The sequence below is a fragment of the Chanos chanos genome, chromosome 5, assembly GCF_902362185.1.
Source record: "Chanos chanos chromosome 5, fChaCha1.1, whole genome shotgun sequence".
NCBI classification, from domain to species: domain Eukaryota; kingdom Metazoa; phylum Chordata; class Actinopteri; order Gonorynchiformes; family Chanidae; genus Chanos; species Chanos chanos.
Window position 1 is genome coordinate 13,935,276 of NC_044499.1, and position 20,711 is coordinate 13,955,986.

At 37.7% G+C, this 20,711-nt stretch overlaps 2 protein-coding genes across 2 annotated transcripts in view; one reads left to right on the forward strand and one right to left on the reverse strand.

The window, feature by feature from the left end:
- piezo2b (piezo-type mechanosensitive ion channel component 2b) overlaps nucleotides 1-3,632 on the reverse strand; it is a 52,772-nt gene extending 49,140 nt beyond the window's left edge. The window contains exon 1 of the mRNA XM_030773724.1: nucleotides 3,544-3,632. Within this exon, the coding sequence (XP_030629584.1) occupies nucleotides 3,544-3,607 (64 nt within the window). The 5' untranslated portion in view covers nucleotides 3,608-3,632. The remainder of the gene's footprint in view (nucleotides 1-3,543) is intronic.
- A 7,988-nt stretch (nucleotides 3,633-11,620) lies between these two features.
- Nucleotides 11,621-15,043, forward strand: LOC115811518 (cathepsin Z). The gene is made up of 6 exons (XM_030773761.1): nucleotides 11,621-11,757; nucleotides 11,998-12,161; nucleotides 12,673-12,852; nucleotides 13,178-13,328; nucleotides 13,856-14,021; nucleotides 14,429-15,043. The coding sequence occupies exons 1-6, from the start codon at nucleotides 11,621-11,623 to the stop codon at nucleotides 14,543-14,545; spliced, it is 915 nt and encodes a 304-aa protein (XP_030629621.1). The 3' UTR covers nucleotides 14,546-15,043.
- Nucleotides 15,044-20,711: the final 5,668 nt, after the last annotated feature.

A 20,711-nucleotide genomic window follows, 5' to 3' on the forward strand; every position in this document is an offset into this window, starting at 1 on the left:
AAGCCAGTATCAAGATGCATGGTCCCAGAACCTAATATTTACAGTGCTTTAGTTCACTACCGCCACACTGATGGTCCGAAGCCCTGTGTTTACAATAGTTGCTAATGTTGTATGTCTGTGCTATGTACTGCTATGCTATATATGTGTTTTTGCTGTGAATGTTAGCATTATTTATTCTCAATGCATGTGAGCACCATCATCAATCACTGGGTGAACAGGCTGTGGAGATGACCCAACAAAAGAAACAAATTTTAAAAGGCCTGTATCGTTAACTTCAAATATTACCGCCAATGTGAGCAATAAGACGACTGTAGCCTTCCATTTCTTCTTAATGGACACAAATGAAAGATTCTTACAGAGGGAATTAAAATCACCTCCAGCTGCAATAAGCTGCAGACCAAGGGAGGCCTTTTCCCTTGTCTTATAGAGATTTGTAGTCATGTTTTAACATTCCTTTACTGGATTAGCCTTTTGTTTTACTTAATGTGGAGTGCCATGTTTCTCATGTCATCTTCACAAGGCTACTCATCTTTTGTCAGAATTAACACTGAGGCCATTTTAAACAGAAGAGTCCCCAGATGCAGTGACTAATATGAAGCTCTTATACAGTTCTGCTGATATGGTACTGAATTGGCAAAGGTAGGATGTAAATTCCTTTAACAGCTGGATGACAGATAACACAACGGGCAGTTTTGGGTTTATTTGGCTATTTGGTTTCAAAAACATGGTATGGGCCATCTGAGCTACCACTTGATTTCACAGTTATTATAAAAAGATATTAACCTGAGACTGAACTTCTCTAAATATGAATCATCCCCAATACACTGTAGCACTTGGAAACAAAGCTCACACAGCATGTGGCTTTCATACTATAACTGCTCTGTTTCTTCTATCATGTATAATGTTATATGTAATATAAATATGTTATGAGTGTCATAACTTCATACTGAAGATATTTTCAAATAACCACTGTAATACCTGTAATAACCACCGTGTAAAATAATTATCAGCATAACATCACATTAAATCCTTTAATGTTCTCTCAAGCCCTCTTATGGTAATATATCAAATGTATAAAAATTAAACGGGAAGGGATCAGCTAAATACATTCAAAGGCTAAGCGTTCATAACAAGCCCTCAGAAAATGAAGCATAATTTGGAGCAGAGTCAAAAACCATGAAAGGCCAGAAAATTGAGTGAAGTCATAATCCTGGTGGTAACAGGTTTTAGGTCTGGGGTAACAGACACAGAAAGAGCACTAATGCTCTCTATTTGGCCTAACAGCTAGCATTACACATTATGTTTTGTTATCCTATAGCACTGAATTTACTAAATCCATTATTACAACAAATAGAAATGATCCAGGTGGGTTTCAGTTCACACATCAGGTCTCATCTATCTATCCTACACTCATCCATCCTTAGACACAATCTGAAACTCATCTGTGGTCCTAATCTCCTACTAGCATCATGTGCCTTCAAATGCCATAACCCATCTCCCCTCTCTACTTCTAAGAATGGACACAACAATGTAATATCCTTCATGGTCACATCATTCTTTGTGCTGTGGCTCCAGACCTGTGTATTCATCTTCTATCAAGTCATACACAGATATGTCACATCTAAACTTAGTTCCAAAATGACTGAGACACTGGCCTTTGTTTGTGTTGTGTTTTCAATGTTTCTCTGGATTGTTCATGTGACTGACTTCTGCTCATCGCCACTTAAAAAAAAAAAAAAAAAAAATCATAAAATATTAAAGGTGTGTTTACGATAATGGGCAGCCAATTCTTCTCTCCTCTGTAGCCACATTATTAATTCATGCGGTTAAAACGACTTTCCACCGATTAATGGGAATGTTCTGCAGCCCAACATTTGCTTTTGGAGGAAAAAAAAAGTGGACTTACGCTGTCAAGTGTTACATTATCGTTGTATAGAGTGGATCTTATCTATAGAATGCCCTCTGCTAGGGGCGTATAGAGAGGGATGTGCATGTCCACACACACGCTCCGGTGTGTGTGCAGGGCTGATGATCACACTTTGATTAAATCTACCTAGTGCTGATTAGTTAGCCTTTAACAATGGTTCCATAACCATAAGCCCCAAAGAAGCCAAACTAACAGAGATTAAGCTGGTTATCTTAATTTAAATTACCCATTAAGATGAGCTTGAACAGGACTGGTATACAGAAACACAAAATAATGCAATCAGATATTGCTTTTTCAGCTGTATGTGTTTTGACCAGCCCTCATCTCATTTTGATATAGAGAATCTGCCTGGAGTGTCACAAAAGTGCTAGAAAAAGCATTGGTCAGAAAGTGTTGTATGATTAAAAAAAACTATTAACAACTCTAAATTGTTTCTTTAGTTTAACAGATTTACAGTACACTACAGTGAGAACTGAAGCGGTGAACCAATAGTGCCAATCAATCAATATCTCTTAAAAATTTTTTATTTTTAAATTATTTTTAGTTCCATAATTTATTGTTTAACTTATACGCTAGTGACAAATATACCTCAATATTCAATGATGTGGAAGAGAATAATTAGCAAATGATCTCTAAAACCAAGATAACACCAGCATTTTCATGGGTGACCACTTATTAATGATCAGAAAAACTATCAATTCTGTGTGTAACATCCTTGAATCATTTTTGCAGGTACATGAGACAAGTTGCATTCATTTCATCTAGTACCCAGCATCATTGTGAATATATTTGATTCACAAAGATCAACTACATCAGCATTGAGAACGCATATTTCAAAGTTTTTTCAAGTTCTTGTTAAATGGACATTACAAATTCATGACTAGAGTGTTATGTAACAGTTGAAGAATATACACAAGCATGCATCAAGGAGACAGTAGTGAAATCAAATTCTGGTTGATTTTTTTTTGTTAAAGCGTTAGAATGAAAGTTTGGATAAGAGATGCTTTGAAATATCCATGCAAAAGAAATTCATGTTAAAACAATGAATATGTAATTCAAGGATTTTTCTTTCCCTTTTTCTTTCAGTCCCGCAGTCCCATATTTAGTCCCAGATTACGTTTCGGTAGTAAATTTCATCACAGAATGAATATTCCGTTCCTTATTCAACTTGTTTTTGTTTGTTTGTTTTGTCAACATGATGTGACGCATTCTAAACATAAACTTTGTGAGAAAAGCCTACCGTTTACTCATAAGGTATTTTCTTTAAGCGGACTGAAACATTTGAGTATTTCTTGAACGAGGATGCACCTGCAGCGCTACAAAAAAAATATAGCCTGCTGCAGACCTCGATGGAACCCACGATTTCCTTTGACACATGAGAAAACTTGCCGAATGCTTAGAAAGGTTTAAAGAGTTTTTAGAAGGTTCACGGATGTCAACAAAATCATGAATGGTTTAACTCACAGTGATTGACAGTTATCTGTCATCAGCTATCCGTAGTTGTTTAGCGGACCAAACTTTAAGCTATATGGCCCATGTAAACCTATCTCTAGGAAAAAGGAAAATGTTGGTGATATATGGTAAATTAAGAATTAGCCGACCAACTGGACACTCACCTGCTGCCAGACAGACTGGCAAAAGCAGTCTGAAGATCAGTCCACAAACAATCTGGGAAGCCATCGTCCACACCGATGTCTCTCACACCCAGGTAAACTCAAAACCGTACTTTCACACAAAACTCTATACTCTCCCGTTCAGGTGTATGATGTTGCGTCGGCATCATTTGCCCGCAAATCTGCCACAAACTCCGGTAGATTAAGTTTGCTACATGGGCGCTGAGAATCCCTGTGGTAGTCCGTAAAACTATTTTTGTTTTTGAGATCAAAGCCGGTACAGCTTCATGCACAATGACTTCACTGATCGGCCGGTGTCAGTTTGTTTCATCTCTGAGGTTCAGTTATTCGAGGTACTTGTGACTTGTCACGTACGTATTTTGCGATGAAAGGAAGACGTTCTGTTCACCCCCAGTAGTTGAGAGCCCCGATTAAGATCATTTCAGCAAGGCAGCGCTTACTGGTCAACAAGTTATCCACCAGTCAAGGCTCGTACAGGATGTGGACTAGACAAGACGACATATTTCTTAGATTAAAAAAATCAACGCAATATAGATACCGGGAAACAACAGAAAAGCGTGAAGATTGATCTCACAACTCTATCTCTCTTGACGTCAGGTCATACAGATACTGCCGCCTGTTCAACCAAATAACTTGTACATTAAATCTCAATCACAGCTTCGAGAACGTACACCGTAATTGACAGGAATTTCAGCCATTCAGAGGTCAAGACACAAAATATTCAAAAGTAAAAACTACACCATCCAATTAGGAAAGGGGGTGGGGGGTGGCTGCAACGCTTTAACGAGGAAGAGTCTTGTGTATTTATTCGGGATTTGGGCTAGTCACAGTGAGGATCTCTGGAGAAAGATTTTATCTGCATGGAATGACAAGCAAAGAGCTCATGGTGCTTTTCCCTTCAGAGTTGAAATTAGAGCTACATCCACAAAAATTAAGATTAAACTGGCTTGTCCTGTTTTACTGCAACCGGTGGAGCACCTTTAAAACCAAATATTCACCCTAATGTACTGCAAATCTGTGCTGTTCGACGTGATATGCATTTTGTCATGTGATTCCTTTGTGGAAAGGACTGTCTTGTTAATTTTATGCAGCCAAAGTTTACAGCAAATTGAGTGAGCTGTCAGTTGAACAGTATAGACAAATTCTGGCAATATTTGTTTGTTTGTTTGTTTGTTTGTTTGTTTAACATTTGCTTTGTTTGTTTGTGCTTCAGAATACATTATTTGCGTGCCCAGAGATGTGAATTGCTGCTGAAAAAATGGGAGAAATAATAACATGCTCATAGCCTGCTCTGATTTTTTTTAAATTGGTGACACGTTAGTCATCCAAATTTTGTCCCATGTGCTGCATTCCTGTACAAAAAATAATGGACCATTAAGTCAATATTGTTCCCAAAGGTTGTTCTTTCCTCATTTTATAGGGAAGAAAATGCAGAAGAATTTAGAAACTTTACCAATGTTATTCAATCACCAATAAAGTCAGACAAATGAAATACTGACACCAAGACAGCAGAGAGCAGACAAACTTCTATAAATTCATCATGTTTCAAAGATGTATGTTCTTTGTGTGTGTGTGTGTGTGTGTGTGTGTGTGTGTGTGTGTGTGTGTGTGCGTGTGTGTGCGCGTGTGTGTATGAGAGAGAAAGAGAGGGAGCGAGAGAGAGCAGTTTGTCAAAGTAGTAACAGGAACCCAACTTTTGTGCCTGATTTTGGTTGGTGTCTTTGGTTTTTCCTTAGACTTCATGAAGTGCTTATTGCCATCTCACAGTACCAAATTATGGATTGTATTCCTTGTGAAGGAATACACAATGTACACACTATCTCTGAGGATGCTCTGAAGATCTTAGAAGCAATATCATTTAAAGATTTTTTTGAAAACAGCAGTCAGTTGCCTTGTTTGTTAAACTGATACACGAAAAGACGAAAATATTAATCTTTCTTCCGAATAAAGTACGCGTGTCTAAGCGTAACCTATTTAATACAGCATTAACGTCAAACAAAGATCGATCACTGATTTATGCAGGTTGGTCTCTGCATTAATGACTTGCATTAATGAGTGGGAGGAAGAGAAATCTCTCCCTATACTTCCTTCCTTCCACATGAACTCATTTACATGATTACCCATGAAAACCATTGAAACACTGAAAGCAATGAGATCACGTCTCTTATCTATACCGCACCCAACTACCTGTTACCTAACCTCGTCATACTTCCATCCCTCACAGTTTTCTAATAACCAACAATGATATGAAAATTCATTTTAGTTGAATTAATTCCATTCATTTCTCTTCATAAAAGAAACGTAACAGATTTTATATTACATATCAATATTCCATAATACCCAGAATACACTGATAAATGGGCACAAAACAAACAAAACCGCATCCAGATTCATCCAGTTGCATGTAACATTGTGGACTAAGCTAAAATGAATGATAAAAGGGGTCAAACGAAATCCTGGGTCCATGTCATTGTTCGCTAACCAATATCACTTGGCACCAGTGGTAGGTCACCATCACATGTCAGCTTCAGTTTGTCTCATTTAGTCCCAGCGCAAATATTTTGCTCCAGATCCTTTTTTTTTCCCATTAACTGAATATTCCTTGGTTAGCAAAAGATCACAATGGTGCTTGAATAGCATACAGCTAATCAATACACCACAAAATGGCAATCATTGATTGATTTTTATAGTTCTGAAGATTGTTCTCTGAAGACCCAATACTTAAAAACAGACAGACCTCTCAACAAACTATTTTCTTTTATCCATAATTTATAAACAGTTGTTGTGTTAAGCTCCTGTTCCAAATGGAGGCTGTTTTTTATTCCCTTGTCAAGAGTGGAGGACGTCATTATTGTCCTTCAGCATCTCCGTTGTCCATAACCTTAAAAATAATTGATCACACAGGTCTCATTCAATGGTAGACATATATAAAAACATGGTGATTGTTATTTCAATCAATGGGTCATATCTATAAAATGCTTTTCAATCGATCTTTGGATCATAAACAGTGGCATCCTCCTCCTGTTTTGTAGAGGCCACAACAAAATTGTTCATTAATGAATGAATGGAATAGACATGCAGGCCAGGTTCCAACTGAGTTTCACATCTAAAATGTCGAATAAGCGTCATCTAAGCAGTTTGTTAATGAATGTATTTTTAGCTCAGCTTTAGTTTCAGAAAGGTCATTTTAGGAATGGTTATTAGTCATTACAATTGTGGGACACACACCACAGCAAGGCAGATAAGAACGCTAACATGATATCAGGAAGGTTTAATGCCCATCCCTGTGCTTAGTGCATCCCTATTGACCTCCGGTTCCAGACCAAGTTCTGACATCATCTAACCTTGTGATTTGTTCTCTATCAATCACATTATCAATATCACGATCGTACCAGCTTGCATATCTATTTTTTTTTATGAAAAGTTAGTGGCCAAGTTTCATCTTTCTGAGACAGGAACAGATGCAAAATTTACACCATAAGAACAATAAACCACCTCCAAATGTCATTGCGTATATGTACCTTACATGCAACAATGAACTCATGTCTGGGTTGTGTGCCTATCTTGTCAGTTCCTATTGAAATCAGTTCCTATTGAAATTCCTGTATGACTGAACAAACTCGAGGTCTCTTTTTCCATTGCCCTTAGTGCAGGCTTTTTATGTTGCAAACCTTCCAAAAAAAAAAAACCCTATTAAAATGGTATCTGATAACCAAGACCATAAATCATTTGTAACAATATGCATGGGAGCAACGTCCACCTACATGCTGTGCATGGAAAGTTTACAGCTATTATCGTAAGTTTCCTGTGACATTGTTTTTGTGCAAAACAATTTTCTTCCTATTTTGATTACAAAATACACTTCCTCAGCTGTTTAGGTTATCTTAAAACTCAAATAATAATCTTAAAACTCAAATTTTTCTGTTGGTGATGGAAAGTCAACTTAGACTATCAGTATATATCATCTGGTATTGTTATAAAATACATGTAAAAGGTACTTCACTTGAGATGTTGAGTGTTGTGAAGTGGTGAGTGGCTCTGTTTTCTGTGTTGTCATAGTGACATCACAGGGCCACTTAAAGCTCACTGATATTCTCAACCTCTCCTGTTGAATGGTTTGGTCATTAAGGAGAAAACTCTTTGCCTGAATCGCTGGATATTATTCCTTTTAAGCCTCAGATGTTGACAGGATAATGATCGCTTCCTTACTACTGAAAGTATGACGACCACAGCAAATCGAATAGCTACAATGACTATTATGATAGACATGTGAACTAGGGCTGCAGAGTTCAATACAGTTCTCACTGCCTTGCGGCAGTTATTAGTCCTAGGACCACAGCCCAAAGTGGACCATATTCTTGTATATGTAATTCTTTATTGTGGCTGGAATTTTACACTCTATCAGTCCATCACACTTTGAATGTACTGTCTTATGGTATGCTGTTTTTACTCAATGATATTTGACATTGTGTTTACCATAAACTTATTCTTATTCTTATTATTATTTAGCAAAGAGGCATCTAAAAAAGGAGTATTTTAGTCTCTTCACTATGATGCATAAATATTGTGGGCACATCTGTTCAATGTACTTACAGTGGTGTGTGTGTGGCTTTTCAGGTCTCACCACACTGTGAACAACATCATGATATTCTTGAAACATTAACAACGTCCTTTATGCCTCCAGGGAATGCCTTTACCCACAAAGGCTTTGCATTATTGAAATTGGTTTACTCATCTTTACAGAGGAAATCAGCAGTGAGTCATCGACCTAAACCTTTAACACAGCGCTGATGAGCCCAAAGCAACCCTCAAAAACACCTGCTTTCCCCCTACACACGAAAAACAAGTGATACATACAATGATCTGCTGCACCTAATCACTTACGAGGAAATTTGCTCCACTTTTTTGGTCCTAAAATAGTATCTTTACAATTACATATTCAGTCACAATATATTATTGCAAAAAGTCAGCTAACATGGTCCACAAAGTTATTTATATATTCAAAAGCAATCATGGTAGGTCCATTGGACAGATTGCCCACAAAATATTCAAGATGTATTCATGTATATTCATGTGCGTATATATATATATATATATATATACACACCGGGCGGTATGGCCTAAAATTTATATCATGGTATAATTTTAAGCAGGGACGCTAACGGTATATATCACGGTATTTTCATTTTTCTTAAAATTTCGATATAAATGCTTCTGAGTGGGTAAAGCACTGGTGTGGCAACTGCATGGCAGCTATTACTGTACTCTGTACTGTACCCTTAACTGTATTACTAGAACATAGTCTTCACACAGTAGGCTACAGAGGTATTTTAAGAACGAGTACACGGTGATGGCATTTGTTATGTCGGTCCACCGCTGACTTTTTTTCTCGTAAGAGGAGCCTTTTGAAAATGCCTCGATTACGATTATATTAATCGATAGGAAAATAGTCATTAGTGGCAGCCCTAGCAGCTACAACGTAATGATATTGAAGAAAAACATTTGTTATAAATGAACTGAAGCGTTTTAGAGATCAAAAAAGTAAATTCTTAAAAACAAAACAATGAATTTTATGAATTTACACTCTTCCATACTAATATTTGTCCTCTCAATGTACACAGAATGTGATTTCCCGTCACTTGTTTATTAACAAATGGGGCAAATTGGCTCCATTTTCACAAATACACCTTTCATTTGAGTTAAGGGAGTTCATTTAGTGTATGGTGCCCATGTACCAAACGGATAAAAATGACTTTAGTTGAGTTAGTATATACCTACGTTATATACCTAGCCCATTTGATTAAGTGATACAGTTTATGTCTAGACAGCAGCAGCTCTGTGTGTAATTCAATCACATGCCAATCTCAATTTAAAGAAATTTGCTGAGTAGACATGAAAGACCAATGATGCGTAGAAACTATTAGATAGCATAAATCAAATTGGGGGGGGGGGGGGGGGGGGGGGACTACTGATAAGACTAAACAAATATATCACATTACATTGTTTGCTGACTCTTGGAGGTGATAGGTTTCATTTGTATAGCGATATACCTATAGACCTATATGCAGATATTTAACTGCTTTGTGATCTCTTAAAACAAACAAACAAACAAACAAAAAACATATTACTGCATTACTGAATTATTTTGATCTGACTATCATCTAAATCCTAAAGAAAGGAGGATCTGGTGAAATCGATAACAAACAATACTTTCTGTGTCTGGGTTCAGCATACTGATCTGATATGTACTGTCCTGAACCGAGAAAGTTTGCAAATGTTTAGAATTGTGGCACCATCTTTAACAGAAATGACTTTAAACAAAGCTTTCCTGTACTCACTGATCAATCCCACACGTTACCCTGGGGATAGTTTGGCCCATTATTTGTTAAGGACCTGATTCAAACCATTGACATTCTGTCTCAACACACATCAGGTCACGCTACACCATTATGTTTGGATAAAGGTCAGAACTTCAGTATGAAATATCTTGTTGTTTAGGATTGTTTTCAGGCATGAGCAGCTTTTTCCACTTTCTTTTAATTAGCACATATAATCCAGAAAGTATTATGTCATCACGTAATGCAACCTGTTAGTGTTGTGACTCTGGGATTTTCTTTTGCTGTCCACAACATTGCTCATTTAAGCCAAATAGCTGCACTTCTGTCTCATCTGTCTAGAGAACATTCTTCAAGGAGCTTTACTCATCAACCAGGTGGTAAAGGTTAGGGCCCCTCAAACCCTATACACAAACACACACACACACACACACAAACGCACACACACACGTGCGCGCACATGCACAAACACACCAAATACACATGGATAAAAGAGAGCTGGAAAGTTAGCGAATTCAACTCTCAAATTATGTTTACCAGCTGAGCAGTGCCCTCCTCTGGTCCAAAGATTAAGTACAACTTTCTGTTTAAATAAGTCATGTTAACATAAGCAACACTTAAACAAACTATCTTTTGTAATTTAAATTTGACCTTATAAAAGTAATTCTCTGTTTGTTGTAAGCGATTCATGTAAAAACTTCATCTTGCCAGTTTTGCTATAAGAGTCCAGACATACATCCACAACTTGCAAAAGAAGACAAACAAGAAACAGCAACTAACAGATAGCTGTGGCTGACATAAGAAATAAATAAAATACATCATTTATAAGCAGAAATAACAATTTCATTGCGCAGAATGGCAGCTACATGGACGAATGAAAAATCTGTTGATCAAACTTGAATGAGCTTCACTGGAAGTGCTTCAGCAGAAGTTGCAAGTTAGAGGGAGCTGTAGAATTGATAGAGTTAATAGAGAAAGTCACAGAGAGAGACAAAGCAGGACTTGGGATTTTGATGTTATTATGTTCAGTGTTTGTATCATAGTATACCAACCATCACAAAATGACAGCACACAATGGAAATTAATTTGGAGTGTGTGTGGGTGTGTGTGTGTGTGTGTGTGTGTGTGTGTGTGTGTGTGTGTGTGTTGGGGTGGCGGGGTGCACGTGCATGTGTTCATGCACATGTGTTTGTTCAAAGCTGCAAAACCCTCGTTAGAATGAATAATTTATGTTATGACTACATAGTTTTCTAAAGCCTAATTGTCTGTCTGTCCTGACCCATGGCAGCATTGACTACAGATGGCTCTGTGTTTTTCAAACATATATTTCAGGACTAATGCATGAAACAGCCTGTAGCCATCAATATTTAATTATTCGACAACAAAAAGAGAAAGACTGAAAAGAACATTTGTGGTTGTTGGAGTAAAAGCAATTGCTTAATGTATAAAGCTATGGATAATAACAACTGATAATAATCTTTTATCGAAGATTTTAGGAGTCCTTTCATGAGCTGCGAAGGAGTACAATGACTAAGAAGTGTTAGTAGTTATTTTCAAGGTGCTGTGTAGGGTTCACGAACCGAATACGATTCTAAACCTTATTTCTGCTTATACCACACTGGCGCACACTGGCGGACTATCGACTCCGGCACTGTAGGTGGCGTGCTATAACGATTTTCTGGTGTCTCAATAACTACGTAAACAAAACGAAGTGCAACCAAAACATGGCGTTCTTCTGCACTGTTTTAATCTGGTCAGCATTTCTAACGGACTTTACTGTAAAGACCGAAGAGAATGTTGGGCTGACATTTTCACAGCCATGTTACAAACCCATCGTAGATCAAAGACCATCATTTGTTAGGTATGGGGATTTTGCATTTTATATAAATTATTTGCATATTTCGATCGACTGTTGTAGCTTGTAACAGAGTTGCAATTGTTGATGACAGGGTACAGTGCAATTAAATGAGGAAGTGCTCATTGAAAGCCCTAAGAAAACAACGCTTAGCTGACTTATTGAACACATGATAATTAAAGATGAATGTGACCAATGATCGTGATAATCTCTAAAACGGCTTTAATTATGCTTTAATTTTATTAGAACCTATCCAAGACCACATGAATACCTTAATGTGTCCGACCTCCCTGCGTCCTGGGACTGGCGCAACATTAACGGAAAAAACTATGTGAGCGTCACGCGCAATCAACATATACCTCAGTACTGCGGCTCCTGTTGGGCTATGGGATCTACCAGCGCTCTCGCAGGTGCATTAAACATGGGGGGGATATAATTACAGTGAAGCAAAATTAAAAAGCATAACTCACAGGCCCAATAAAGTGTCCGTTTTCATTGTTTAGTGCATTTTAGAGGTTTGCATTAAAATACAAGAGGCTGGTTGATCAAGCGACCGGTTTGAGTTGTATTTTTTAAAACGCCGAAGAGTTAGCAGGAAGAGACTGTGACAATATTGTTAAAAACAGTATGTAGCTGTTGACCTAACTTTGTCTGAAACATTTTGTACAGATATAGATTAGCGGATTAACATTATTTCATAACTTTATTTCATTATCTCACTTGTCCTAACAGATCTCAAAGTCAAAGTAAATGGTCATGTGGATTCTTAAGACCTGTTGTAGGCACCTCACTGTAGATTATTATTTGTTTGCTGTTAAACTCAAAAGACAGCAGTAGAATTAGCTGATGTTTTTAACTGGGGATTGAAGGACATATGTTGGAGATATTGATCTTAAATTGCTCCTGTTCTTCACGTTTTAGACCGCATCAACATTAAGCGGAAGGGGCAGTGGCCGTCAGCGTACCTGTCCGTCCAGAATGTAATCGATTGTGGGAGGGCGGGGTCATGTTACGGAGGTGACCATTTGGGCGTGTATGCTTACGCACATGAGCAAGGCATTCCAGATGAAACCTGCAACAACTATCAAGCCAGAAACCAAAGTACCCATCATTCTCTCTTGATTTTATTTGTCCCATTGTAAGAACACTGACACAGAGCCTGTTATGGGATGTATGGTCTCTGACTCATTGTAACATTATTTAAAGCAGCATGATTACAGCAATAACAGATCATTGAGATATTAAAGAGGAGTAAAGTATATTGCAACACCAATAACAGTATAGCTGTCATGTAAGAATATATTTTATAGAGATCGCTTTTTGATATAAGAGGGCAAAATTAGCTTAGGGAACACTGTCTGTTTTGATGTTGAACTGCTCTCATGTGTTAACACTGAATGCTGAATTACTCCTCTTTCTGCTACAGAATGCAATTCATTCAATCAGTGTGGCACATGCTCCTTCTTTGGATCATGCGATTCACTGAAGAACTACACTCTGTGGAAAGTAGGGGACTATGGTGAAGTCTCAGGACGAGATAAGATGAAGGCTGAAATCTACGCCAACGGACCTATCAGGCAAGCATTACTCACGTCAGATCTATGTGTCAAACACTGACAAACATGTCTCGTGTATGAAATGCACGTATTTGTCTCATATTTGATTGTTTCAATGGATTACCTGATGTAGAATGTAATGTAAGGCGTTAAATGGTAAGACTGGCTTTTAGGGGTCTATGTAAAAGCCAACGACTGGCTTCAGTAACGCTACACTGTATTGTCATAGCAACCGCATAAACTTAAATATACATCCATTGATTCCTGCGAGGCATAAACAGATTTGAACAAATGAATTTGAACAAATGAAAGTTTTTGGCTTGTGACAGAAATTGAATGAAGTCAGTGATTATGAAAGGGTTTACACCGGTAAAATATGTTCTTAAATTTAACATATGATATCTATACAGAGCCTTTTAGATTTTTTTTTTTTTTCATCTGAAATTTCATGACTACCATTTTCTCAGTGTAGTCAGTGCGTTTAACTTGATTGAATTCAGAAATGTGACGTTGTTGTTCACGTTCATTGTGTCATTTCTCTGTTTTAGTTGTGGGATTATGGCGACTAATGGGCTAGAGGCATATGACGGGGGCATCTTTGCCGAATTTCATGTCCTCCCACTAATGAACCACATAGTGTCTGTGGCGGGATGGGGCGTGGCAGAGGATGGAACAGAGTACTGGATTGTCAGGAACTCTTGGGGTGAATTTTGGGTTAGTGTACAAAGAGAAGCCCTGTGTAAAGGTGACACTCACACATGTATGAAACCACTAATAGGCAGAGGAATATATTTCAATCTCATACTTAAAACATTTGAACATCAGAACTCCTATGATGCATGGCAATAAAATAAAATAATGAAATCATCGAAATAATAATTACTGCTGTCTACATGGTTTTGATAATAGGAAATACAAAACAACCAGCTATATCATAGACATCCAACTAGTTAGATGTTGGAGAGAGAACCACCCTTTGAAACAACTATGAGGGGTGTCTGAATTTATTTATATCAACAGCATCATGTCAGCCATTGTTTGTCTTACAGAGTTACACACAGCGCTAATTCAGTATTTATGGTAATAGTATAAAGGGGAAAAAAATGTTGTTTTCTTTACAGGGTGAACACGGCTGGGCGAGGATTGTTACCAGTGCATATAAAGATGGCAAAGGGAACTTTTATAACCTGGCCATAGAGAAGAGCTGTGCTTACGGGGACCCCATTGTGATCTCATGAAGAGTACTTCTGAGCTTGTCATAAGAGAACGCGACAGTGGAGAGGAGAGTGATGTCATAGAGCAGTCTTTCCCAACTCTGCGTGACCTAACTGGTGGCGCAATCTTGTTTCTCGCAAAATACTAAAACCCCCGATTAAGCTCGCCACATGTGTGATGATCGGCAGAACAACTGTTTCAGATGTTCTCTCGTGAGATTTCCCTAAATATTTTGGACTGTTTCTTCAAGGAGGCCACACCCCATCATTTTGGTGTCAGAATAAAGCTTTTCATTTGGGCTTGCTTTTAAATACATTTGCACATCAAGACATCATTGCACTGCACTGCTTGATGTTTGTAAAGTGCATCAGTGTTATGTAAAAACTACTGTTACCAAATGTTGACTTATATCAGCATTCAATAACTGTATCTACTGGATCTAATCACACACATGTGCAGTTGCACATTGTCCATGTTCTTACATTCCTCAGTCTTTTACCTGTGATATGCTGGTTAATAAAGGAAAGACTCTGTGATTTATGCCTACAGGACTGATGAATTTGGTAATTGAGGAAACTATGGAACTTTAGAACTCATACAATGTTCAGCTTAACTGTTCTTGTACCATTTAGTCAGATAAACTATAGATAGCATTTGCCAATGTGGCTAACAGTCTTAAATGCTAGCAGGCTTCACGCGTCCTCAGAGAATGAAAAATGTGGGTTGGGGGGGGGGGGGGTATCCTTTCGTTGCGAACCAGTTCAATTTAGTTCAATTCACTGTGTTGATTTCTTTGTTCACCCAAGTGCGATATAATAGGATAAGGATATAACTAAGACGAAGACACAGATAAATTAAGCTAAACTAGAAAAGAAACACACAATAAATTCAACAAATTAAACTAAAACAGAGTGATTAAGTAAATACCAGAAGAATATATAGCAGCATGTAAGCAATATTGCACAAAAGAAAGTGATGAGTATTGCACAGAGAGTAAAGTACCACACATTAGTCTGTATTAGCCAGTTGATACAAGTCCATAGTTGAAAGCACACTTTATATGGGCATTGTTTGTAGAGACTTCAGAGACTGATACCTGAGTTGTCTAAAATATTGTTTTACAAGATACTGTATGTTTAGGACTGTGTAATTTTAAATATTTAACAAACAAGATATTGTTCTTAACATAAAGCATATAATGCATTTAACAGATGCTCTCATCTTTTTTACTTTAACAGATGTTGTGACCCTTCAGAAGAACATCAGGATTAACAAGGTTGCTAAAGTGCACAGTGGTATAGGGTGACAAAACATTTTAATTTTTTGCTGCAAACCTATTATTAATGGGCTTATATACTCACTACCTAAAGATTACATTGCTACACGACACTATTGGGTAGGTGCAGAGCAGTATAGTATAACGACTAACTATAAAAGAGATGATATTTTTGTGCAGGTTTTAGCGGGTGATGAAGTGGTAAAAGAACAGCCTCAGTTGGCCCAGGAACCAGAACCTTTGAATCCCGGTGTTCGTAGGTCTCCACCATTGTGACCTTGAGCAAGGCACTTCTGTCTAAGGTTTTTCAAGATGCATGTGACCTCTCCATGGTGGATATTAATACTAATAGTAAAAAGAATAACAGCGATAACAACACAATTTGTAAATACCTCTGGATTAGACTGGTATTGAATTGTATCATATATGTCCCTTTTTAGTAGAGTAGTAGTAGTAGTAGAGTTATTTGCCTCTTTAATATGACTGTTAAAATGACAATATTTTGACAAAAACAGTATTTCCGGACTCACGTGATTTTGGTGATTTCAAATTACCTAATCGATTCTAGACCTCAGTGGTAAAATAAGGCATTTAGTAGTCATCTGAGATATTACATAGATAAAGAAACAGATCAAACATATTAAAGTAGCAGAACGTGTTTTAAAAGAAAACCTTTTCAACATTAATCAAAATCGATCAAGTACACTACTCATCAGTGGCCACACATCAAAGCTATTAGGTACAGGGGGACCCTGCCGGATCCTTCGCCCCACAACCTTAGCAACAGAACTCAAAGACTCCTTATTGGATAAGACAGGCGGTGGATTTGTCTGCAATTCGCCATATATCCTGTCAGTCAAGAGGAAAACGCTTGACTAGAAGAACTTGGCTATTGCAGAAAACAACGACACTTGGGTTGGCAGTAACCTATGCTTTGCAAATGGGTATTACCATTCAGAGACGCACCCCTCTGGCCGCAATCATCATGGGTATCTGTGGATGTCAGTGGATTAGTATGAAGATACAAAATCATTTTTTTGCAGCTTAATTTTATCCGTTTGTTTTGAATTGAATTGCATAAACATGCCTGGGGCCAGAGAATGATACCAATCTGTTAATTAAAATCCTCTTAAAATATACTGCTTATCTGAGCGCAACAGATTATTAGCCTCGTAAATCGTTTTTTTTTTTCCCGATGCAGCACCGTCTGCTGGTTGGTAAGAATTAGACTACAACCTCCTCCTGTTAACTCAGCATCATCAAGCATCAGCGATCCAGGTAAGGATGCTCATTTGAAACCGACAAGATTAATAAGATCGAGATATACAATTGTCACTATTATTGCCATCCTTTGCAAGTAATGGCACACATATCTGCAGCTTGTATTATTAGACGTTTCCTGTCCTTTGAAAATCATCATATGCATGTGCATCCGTGTTGCGCAGCAACCAGACAAGATAATTAATGTGTTTATGACTGAAACAAATTTTCCAGCCTGAGAACCACAATGCAGGAAGAAGTCTCATGTATGTAGTCTGCATACAATGGATCAATTGTGTATTCATGTTGCAGAATGGAAAAGCACGGTGATGCAGTAGGCTACGTAGTATTTTTTGCTGCGCTGTAGGTCAGTGTTTTACACTAGCACATGCATCATTTATTGGTACCACACAATAAAGCCGTTTATCGGTCTAGTGATACTATCAAATACCTGCACTTTACTACGTGAACACCTTGTAATTAGGTTGGTGGTGAAATATATATGGATGAATGCATTCACGCTGTATGGGACTGCAAGTGCAAATGCACACTACGTTCCGAACGTATGATAGACCATTTCTGTGTTGTAGAGATCAACTTCACACTATTCTGCATTGCAGACCAAATTGACACGTCATAAGCACTTCCCATTTTGGAAAATATAGGGCAGTGCATCTGAAATTTGTTTCATATCACAACCAATCATGTCAAATGATTTGTATTTGACCTGAATCTGTCAGTGGTATGAACATGGATGCTTTCTGGTACTGTTTTGCTTTGTCGAACCAATTAATTAGCAGTTGCATTTTTTTTTTTGGTATATTTTAATGCATGATCTCTCAGATGTTTTGTCAGAGTACTGGTGATCTGTTGAACATCTTTTTAAATTCAAAAGCCTCATAAATCTTTGAAGTGTCAGTATCACATATTGTATGTCATTTTTTTGGTCACTGTATTCGTGAACAAATTATTAGTTTTAATGAGTCGAATTGTGTACTGATTTGCATTGGGTGTGTTTACAAACATGGAATCTACTCTTACAAGTGGTGTCTTACATAGATGAGTCATCATATCTACTTTATTCCAAGCAGGTAAAAAAAAAAAAAAAAATTGCGCCGCCTGTTTGGGATTTGATGTTGTGAGCAGCACTCGAAGGTTTGAGGAAGAGACTGTATTTTTTCCTCTCTTGCCCACTTCATATATGCGTCATTGAACTAGTGGTCGTCATGCATTTCTGACAGACAGGGCCTAGTGTTTTTCATGTCCCATATGACCCCCCCCCCCCCCCCCCCCCCCCACCTCCACCCTTCTATCTTTCATGTTGTCCTTCAGTTTGTGTCTCTGCATTTCATTCTCTCCAAAAGATCGATTTGGGGAGCAACTTCAATACCTTAATTGGAAGGCAGTGAGTTGCATCTGATGCAAAAAAACAAAAAAAAAAAAACAAACAAACCCTAATTTGTTAGATGAATAGTCCTGGTTGTGAGAAACCACCCACAGTAAATTATCGAATGCCTTTTTTTGATATTGGACTTGGTGTCAGTCTTTTCTGCTGTTTTACTTTCTCTCTGTCCTCCATCTTAAGATATTTTCTGTATGTTTCGCAGTAATAGAAAAAGCCTGAGTTTGGTATTGCCTGAAGCACAGTTCTTGTCTATTGTATGAAAACACATATTCAAGTTTGTCTTACTGGACCTCAGAGCCTTTAGAAAATTAAAGCTGAATTGCATAAGCGTCCAGAGAATTCTGATGCCAGAGGCTTTCTTGCTGCCCACCGCATTGATTTTGGTGGAGGCTGAAGTGCTGAAGTAGACACCTTAGCTTGGAACAGAACAGCATGCCAGCTCTGACTTACCTTTTAAATTAGATACAACAATATTTGTAGCAGAGCAGGGGAAGTATTACCAGGTTCTTCTCCTGTTTGCATCTATTATGATCGTCTTTTATTAAAGTAGTAAAATGATGTAGTGCAGTTCAAACTCCAGTGGCCTAGCCCATGAACACATAATAATATGAATATGTAAGTATCGAAGTAACTCTGAGTAACTGTTGCCCACACAACTAATTTTGGCTCACACCTGCAGACCACAGCTGATGAGGGGGTTAAACTTAAAAAAACAAAGAGCCCTTCTGGATTACTGAGCAGTGATAATCTTGTGCCGATTTTTTAAAATTTTTTTTTTTTTTTACTTCATCTTGACTGACACTGAGCTTCTTCAGCCAAGCATTAAGATGAGAAAATCTTTTCACAGGATCAGTAAATCATATTATTTTTCATAGCATACACTGCTTACCCAAAACCCATCTTTTGTGCTGGTTTTATTGCTGTGAGCAATTCCATAGGATTGAACTTTGATTCTCTGCTTTGAATCTTGCTGTGAGCTTGTTTCCAGAGCATGTCTTGATTTTGAATAATTTACAGACTAAAAACCCTCTGTCATTTTGTCTGAATAATGTATGTGGCTGGAATATTAATCTGGGTCTATGGCAGGAACGAGGCAAACCTATTGCACACAAAACATATCCACATTTCTTAATGCACAGACAGTATACTGTTAATTTATACATTCTCAATGTAATGTTCCCCACTCATTTTAGTGTATTTTTTTAATTATTCAGCCCTTTTTTCCTTTTAATCATTTACGACTTTTCTAATCTGCGTCCAGGTAAAGACCCAATGTGTTTGCAATGTCTGCATTATGAACAAGTGAAACATTTTATTTTGCTTCAGACCACAGTATTTGCATCGTCTCTCATTTCTCTCTCTCTCTCTCTCTCTCTGCCTCTCTCTCTGTCTCTCTCTCTGTCTCTGTGGCTCGGTATGAGAGCCATGTCTGCAAGAATCTGCTGGAACATGGGGCATCTATCTGCTGATACTCATCATCTTGTCAGGTCTTATTTGGCTGGAGACCGTTGAGCTGTTGAGCACTCACACGGTCAGGACGCCTCTCTCTCTTTAGAGAAAGGGACGGTTCCCGCAGTCTGTTCAACAGCTGCTTTTCTGCCCATGAACGCGATACATGTATGGGAATTAGTTCGCATGAAGAAACGTGTGGTCATATGTATGTCTTGACTCTCTCAGATAATTGAGGATTTTTAGGATTATTTCCTCAATAATTTGTACATTGAAGTCAATAACCAATGGCAAATCATTTTCAAACTGTTTATTCAAACTGTTTATTCCTAACCTAAAGGTGGCTTCTGAAAAATAGATATACAAAGTGAGAACCAACTGAATAAGGCTTTTGTTCCCAACAGAGGGCACTGAACATTCATGCTGTTCAAGAATTACTCCAGTCCTCTTAAAAACAGATTTAGATTAATAAACCACTTTTGGTTCATTGGTGCGTGTCTCATAACAGACTACTGATACTACAAAATCCTGTCTGTCATTGTCTCTGAAAATATGGAATTTTCAGAGACAAGTCATGTTTCAAAATTATTATGACTTGGTTAACTGAATGATTCACATGCAATTCATTCAACTGAATGATTCAGAAATGTCCATTCATTAATATTGGTATTTGGAATACAGAGTGGATTCATTCACGAATGGGTAAAGTATATATGAGTGTGTTATACCTGTTTTCCGTGCAGCAGAAACAAAATGTCTAGATGGCTTTCCGTGGCTCCTTGGGAGTTCTATATTTAAC